Source organism: Anopheles darlingi, chromosome 3 (assembly GCF_943734745.1).
Source record: "Anopheles darlingi chromosome 3, idAnoDarlMG_H_01, whole genome shotgun sequence".
Taxonomy (NCBI): Eukaryota; Metazoa; Arthropoda; class Insecta; order Diptera; family Culicidae; genus Anopheles; species Anopheles darlingi.
This window is the reverse complement of record NC_064875.1, coordinates 24,078,967-24,086,466: the sequence shown is the minus strand read 5'-3', so window position 1 is coordinate 24,086,466 and position 7,500 is coordinate 24,078,967. Positions and strand designations below refer to the sequence as shown.

The window sequence follows — 7,500 nt, the reverse complement described above, 5'->3', positions numbered from 1 at the left end:
GCGTACGCAGCAAGCGGTGCTAAACCAAAGCAGAGCAATCTTGTTCCCATTTCGATGGAAACTGTCGCTAAGGAACCATCATCGCGTTCATATCGAGCAACTGTTTATGAAACTAACGACATGATCGATGGCGATGAAGAACAACCCTCGGGTATGTCCGCTCCGCGTGCTACCATCATGCAGCGGCAGACGATGGAGTTGAGCAAGCATTCTCCTCCAGTAACCAAAAGCAAGCATCAACCGATAGATTCCTCTGTTTTTAATGCTAACCGTCGTTCAGTCTATGCACAGCAACCAATGGACGAATCGATCGTGGAGAAACCGGCAAGGGAATCAAGGGATCTTCAGCGCGCGACGAAGCACGATCGCATGACCATGCTCGAATCAAGCCCTGTTTCAGTGAGAGGAAGAAACACGCTGTACCCAAACGAGCCAATGGTGCAAGATGCAGAAATTGAAGCAGAGATCAGGTCCCAATGTGCAGCGACTGTACCGAGAAACACCCGCCAAACGATCGTAAACAATGACAGTATGGTGATGGATAACCCTGAACCACGTGTTTCAGCGATATCTTGCGGATTTTATGGTGAAAACCTGGACGCTGTGAGCATTCACGCTGAAAGTGAAACACACGTTATGGATCTGACGGTTGCGGCGCGTACCACAAAACATGTTCAGCCGTCCGAACCATACGATGCGAAATCTGTTTACCAATCGCGCCCAACCACCATAATGACGGAGGAGTGTATGCGTCTTTCGGAAGTTTATGCGCCGCAGCATCCACAAGTGCAGCACTCCAATGTCTATACAGCAATGCCAATGGAAGAAGAAGAGCGAAATTACGTGACAATGGGATGCGAAAAGAACGTAGGTCAACAGTGGCATAGCAAGTCCAAATCACGCGTTTCTACTTACCAGTCAATCGCTATGGATCAAACGGAGATCGCTGAGGGAGAACAATGCAGCGATACGACGCATGCAACTGATCATTCGAAAAATCAGCAAAACAATCGCTCGAGACCGACGACTCACCTGATTGAGGAGATGGAGACCATGCGTACTCTAAAGGATCAGTATGAGCCGACCGATCATATGTCTATCGTCACTCGGTTTATGCAGAGTAGCCAAAAGGATCGACACGATGCTGCGAGGCAGCTAGCAACGAACAGCCCTGTACTGTCATCCGTTTCTGATTCACCGATGGACATGTCGTCCACGGTAGTGGTGGATCCGATACCGATGACTAGAAAAGCAGATGAACGATCCATGCTTGACGCTAAGCTAAATACGGATAAAACGGTTACTCACTCAGCCGGGCCCAGTCAGCGATCGCGCCACTCGATCTACCAACCACTAGATATGGAACAAACTTTGCCATCCGTTAGCAGCATTGAAAGCCCTCAGAAACGAGCTACGCTACAAACAGCTCGATCGCTCGAACTTCGTAAATCCATTCTTCAAAAGATCGTTCATCAGACACCGATTGAGGATATGGAAGGAATCTCGCTACTAGCAGACGATGAAGATCTGCGTGCAGTTCAGACGAGTGGACCTATGCTAACCAAAGCAAATCGCACAACGATGCATTTTATCGACGATGCTGCTCAAATCGTGGAGGAAACCATGGTCGCAAGATCCGACGATCAACTAACCCAAGCTGCACCGGTGGATGTTAAGGTCGCCGTAAATCGTCAAACAATATATGAAGCACAAGCAATGCAGAGGGAAACGAACATCATACCAAGTGCTTTTCGCGGTTCTTCAAAGATGGTGGAAGCCAGGGAGCCTTCATCGATGGATGTTAAGGATGATCGTGGCATAAATCGCCAAACAATATATGAGCCACAAGCAATGGAGAGGGAAACGAACACCATGTCAAGTGCTTTTCGCGGTTCTTCAAAGATAGTGGAAGCCAGGGAGCCTTCACCGATGGATGTTAAGGATGATCGTGGCATAAATCGCCAAACAATATATGAGCCACAAGCAATGGAGAGGGAAATGAACATCAGGTCAAGTGCTTATCGAGGTTCTTCAAAGATGGTGGAAGCCAGGGAGCCTTCACCGATGGATGTTAAGGATGATCGTGGCATAAATCGCCAAACAATATATGAGCCACAAGAAATGGAGAGGGAAACGAACATCAGGTCAAGTGCTTTTCGCGGTTCTTCAAAGATGGTGGAACCCAGTGAACCTTCCTATGGGGAACCGATCGTCCGGATCCAGAACTCAAACGAAGATCGTCGCAAACAGCGCCAAACAATATGCGAGGCGGTCGCAATGGAGGAGGAAACGAATTCATATGAACCATTGGCAATGGTAAGAACAACCGAGAAATTTGGCAATGAGAAACCTAACGTCGAAATGTCGAAATCGAGACACGATCGCGCAGCAGATCGCCAAACAATCTACGATTTGCACGCAATGCAGGAGGAAGCGGTCGTCGCATCCAGTGATTATCGCGCTTCTCGTGGAACGGTACCAGAAAAGCTTACAGGATACGATGAACCGATAGTCCTGATGAATTCCAAGGAAGATCACGCCAAGCGCCATCGCCAAACAATCTACGATGCGCACGCAATGGAAGAGGAAACGAGCATTATGCCGATCGTCCATCGCACGGCTCACTCAAGAATGGAGAATGAGGTCGGATCAGCTCAACGATCGTCTTCGGTGACATCGCAGCAGCGGAAAAGTAGCGTCTGTATGGAGGAAACCGTCGCATTACTACCGGTTCGTCGTATCGAGCGGAATGACGCACCGGAAGATGGCTTGAGCGAATCACCTATTCTTCAACCTCAAAGAAAACGTGAAACGATCTATCCCACCGACGACACAATGGAGATCACGCTGGGAGCAGCAGAGAACAAAGCTTCGGAGAAAAGGCAGCAACTGGCCAATCGTCAAACCGAAATTCAACCCGCGTACATGGAATCGACGTTACTGCATGATCATTCTCCAGCTGCTGGCATCAACGATGCTAGCGCTTACAGAAACCCTCTAACACATCATCTTTCCGATAAGCCAATGGAGAAAAGTTCAGCCTTTCGGCAAGAACAACTGACCCACGAAACGCCAGTTTTAGCAAAACGCCAAACTTTTAGTCGCTCTCGGCAGACGATACTTTTGGCACAGGATATGGACGTTGAGGATGCCGAGGAGCATACAATGGAAGGCCGAGTAAAGGAGGAACATTCATTTGCTTTTCCTAAACTGGCCCGCGAAACGACCGAGGACTGTGCGATGCGCTGTGCTCCGCCAGTAAAGCTGGTACGAGGAAGAGAAGGATTCAGCGACGTGATCGGGGAGCCGTACGGAATGCCAAAGCGCAGTACAACAATAGCACGGATGGACACTTCATCGATTGGCTATTCGCAACTCATAAATGGAGGAGCGCAGGAGGAAGAACGGCAGCTGTATTCTCATCATGCACCAGATAGGATACATTCGGCAAGTATCTACCAGGAATCGATCGATATTTCAATGGCCCGATCGCTGCTAGCTACGGAACCACCTCAGATCGATAATATATCTGGCCACTACATGAGTATGCAGGATGTAACGGAACCGCTCCCTGTGGCCAAGCAACCGGCGGCGGCAACAAAGGAAAACGCTTCCATTTCAGTTATTCGCCATGGCAGCACAACGATGGAACCGGAACCACTGCAGAGCGTGATGGTTGCAACGACGGTTGCGGGTACGGCAAGTGATGACGAGTTTCACGATGCAGAAGATGAACTGGTCAACGATCCGCTATCGCTAACCAAATCCCGCCTGCATCTACTACAATCGATGAAGTTTGTCGACGTGGAACAGATGGAGCGTACTGGTGTGGCCACTAGCAGCAAGCGTGTTCATGCGAACGTGCGTTCCTCGTCGTCAACGGTTGGCGGTTTAGTGCGAGATCCCCTGCACGTAACGGTGTGTCAGCAGCAGCAGCAGCAGCAACAACAACAGGAGGACCCTCATCCATCGACACCCCAAGGGCCACTTATGAAGAAGAAACGAGTTTCCAACTCGCCCGCATCGCCAACCGTTAGCATGATGCCAGTGATGCAACAATTGGATGAGACTCTGGCGGAATGCAACGATGCGGAAGCGGCGGCACTTGAGCAGTACAATCCACCGGAGAGTGAATCAATCCCAGGCACCGCACTGATCGATGGACGCCGATCGGTGATCAACGACCCGAGCGTGTTTTTGATCGATGATGATGATGATCTGCTCGAAGATGAATCTCAGCTACCTTCCTTCACCGAAGAGCAACTGACGGCTCAGAAGGCAACACAAGAAGACCAGCAAGGAAATGCTACCCCCGACGAATCGCCGTCCGTTAAGCGCTTCTTCCGGCCACTCAATGATCTGTCCTACTATCGGGAGTTTGCCAACCTAACATTGAATGAATGGTATGAGGAGGATCAACCGGAGCTACCGGAACAGGTGGAGCAGCAGAAGGAGCAGCCAGCCGGTCCGGCTGAGAACGTGGTTGCGGATTGCATCACCATAAGCGATGATTCCCTTACGGCTCCGATGGCTAACTTAACGGTAGCGCAACGACGATCCAGCGCATTATCAGAGGGTGGCGTCCTAAATTCGACGATCGCGGACGAGTTTATGGAGGAGCTGATGGCAAAGTTGCCACGGCAGACGAAGCATCCCTGTTGCGGTTCGAACAATGATTGTCTATGTCGGCTAAGGCGGCAGCTGGAACGACAACGGAAAAAAGACGAACGAGAATGGCAACTGTTCGACAAGCATATCTCAAGCATCCAAGTGGCGAAGTCTTCCGCCTTCGACCAACGCTTCGAAGAACTGTGCTGGCAAATGGATGATCTGGAGGAGGATTTGTCCTCTATCTTGGAGACGGCCATGACGATGCGCAAAGAGCGAGAGGAGCGATCTGCGGAAGGCAATATGGATGAAAACCCAGAATTGGGGACATGGCGACTATCCGGTGGGTCCACGTTTCCGGAAATTCCGAATGTTGTCTTTTTGTACGAGAATTTACGAGGGTTAGTAGTGTTAGTAGCTTCCTCCCAGTGAGTCGGCGTCCTTAAAAACTATCTTTATTTTTGACATTACTCTCAGGTGTCTCCAGGAGCAACCACGCGTCGATGATAGTCCTCCTGCCGGAGCACATCTGCCGCGAGTGCCACACATAACCCTGCTGGTTGCGAACAAATTAGCTACCGAGCACAAGGACTCCGGATGGTTTCTCGATATTTCCGAAGAAGCGCTGTTTGATCATCTGCTGTTCCGGCACCGTACTATCTCGAGTTTCTACGTTTCAGTGCAATTACAACCGGTTCAGGCCGAGCAACCGGGAAGTACCCGGAAGACGACCCGACCGGGAGTACCACGGGAAGAGGATCGCTACATCGAACGCATTCAGGTGGAAACGACGGATGCATTTGAAGCGTTCTCACCGATGCGTTACCTGTTACACGTGGAGTTCATGCGGCTAACGATGGCAACGACGGAACAAACGCTGCGCTCCAAGTACCGCACGATCGGTTCGCTGATGGGCCTATGGCGCCACTTCAGTGAACTGTACGAGTGTACCGTCAGGAACGTTCAACGCCTGCTGACGATCGTAGAAAATGGGGATGCCTTCTTTACCTACGACAGGTAAGATCCGTGCAAGCGAAACCAACCACCGCCTCATCGCTCCTCCCTCTTGCTGTACTAATTGATTCCCTTTCCTTCACTCGCTCTCTGCCGGCAGCAAAACGGAACAGTTTTGTGTGAAAAAATGGTTCCAGCGACATCAGGATACGGCCACTGGAAGTCGCCTGGCATCGAACGTGCTTCAGGTACACTTCAGTACAATCAACGGTATAGCACCGTCGGGAGTGAGGTTTAACCGACCGTTTGACGGCGCCCATGATCTACTCTCGTCGGTGACTGTCGGACCAGCAAACGATCCTGGCACCGGGCCCATGTTTCTCGAGTGTTTACTATGGAGATTAATGAAGCTACACCAAGAGTCGGCCGTCAGTGTGAAGCCGCCAATGCCGGGCGCATGATTGAGCGTTTTACACCAGAAGTAGAGTAAGGAAATTCTAGAGTAAAAGTAATGTATTGTATTTTGTAAAGTTTTTGTCTAAGTTTTATATAAATTATCAAATCTTTTCTCGTTTGCACGCAATTACTGGACGGATCTTTGTTAGATTGAGTTGTTTTGTTCTTTGTTTCTCACATTGTCCCCTATTTATGTTGGTTTGTCTAGCAAATGGACAGAATATTGCACAATTTTCTTGTTGTACTTTTCGTTATTTGACTCAATAGTTTAAGTAATTTCACTCCTTGAAATTACTTTAGTTCATCCGGCAACTTCCGGCAATCGAAAGCCCGGTGGATTTGAATTATTCGCACCGTGAACTCAAGCGCGATTCAACTGCAACTCGGCCCAATGGTTGTAAACGCAAGAGTACCCCTTCCAGCAAAAACCTCTTAATAAACCCCCTAAATAACTCCTAAATAGAGAAGCTTATTTAGGGGTCCGATTTTTAGTATGTATGAGGGAGCTAGAACGAAAAAATTATCTAAGGAGAGAGGGGGATAGCAATAACTGACAGCAAATGCTGTCTGTTGGTAGAAACAGCAATAACTGACAGCCGACAGCAAATGCTGTCTGTTGGTAAGGTTTCTGAAGGAGGAAGGGGGCGGCTGATGCTGATTGAAGTTGGAATGACGCCCGGGCGATCCCAGAAAAAGTAATACAAGAAATTCTACGGCCCTACTACTGTTTTTCTACTAACAGCACAACTAGCGCTTATCGTTCCCCGACGTTCCTCGGTTCGGTGTAACACGGATTATCGAATATACTATGCGTAGTGATTAGGCAAACTCCTGGCATCGGTAGTGCTTTTGTGTTTTGCAGCCGTCTGCTGCCCGAGAGAGAATGGTGTGTTTTTGATTGACTTCCCTCGGCACTACGCACTTCTCGTACTTTGTTCATGTTCATGTAATCTGGGTCGCAAACGTTGGCCCCTAGCTCGGGATCGGTCCTCGGACTCCCGAGCTCATTTGCATCCGTTCTAACTCAACGTCGTCGTCGGGCAGGGGTAGTGCTGCTGGGCCGAGGCAGGAAGGGATACCGAATGAGTGGCTTGCGGCGCTCCGTGGTCACCGATTTCCGACCTGCGTCTTCACAGCGTCGTCGTCGCCGTCGCCGTTTTGGTTCCTTTTGAGGCCGGCAGCACACGAAGGTTCCGGTTCCGCAGGTTACGAGCGCCCGTCCGGTCTTAAGGTTCCGGCCAGCTTCCTCCCTCCTACCCCACACCCGGGCTCCGGATAGGGGGATAGAATCGGCGACAGTGCAATGACCGAAGCGCAAGCCAATGAGTACCTCCGGAATCGACTGTGGCAGAAGGCGAAAGGTAAGACCAAAAAGCCCTTTCCTCCATCTGGAGCGTTGCCGGTGGTAACCGGGGAGTGTTACGATGCTTGGCTGTGGTAGCATCACAACATCTGCCGCACGCACAAATACTCATTGTTTGC

At 50.0% G+C, this 7,500-nt stretch overlaps 1 protein-coding gene across 1 annotated transcript in view; it reads left to right on the top strand.

The window, feature by feature from the left end:
• Nucleotides 1-6,653: 6,653 nt before the first annotated feature.
• LOC125956580 (uncharacterized) overlaps nt 6,654-7,500 on the top strand; it is a 10,121-nt gene continuing 9,274 nt past the window's right edge. The window contains exon 1 of the mRNA XM_049688608.1: nt 6,654-7,379. Coding sequence (XP_049544565.1) covers nt 7,322-7,379 — 58 coding nt within the window. The 5' untranslated portion in view covers nt 6,654-7,321. The remainder of the gene's footprint in view (nt 7,380-7,500) is intronic.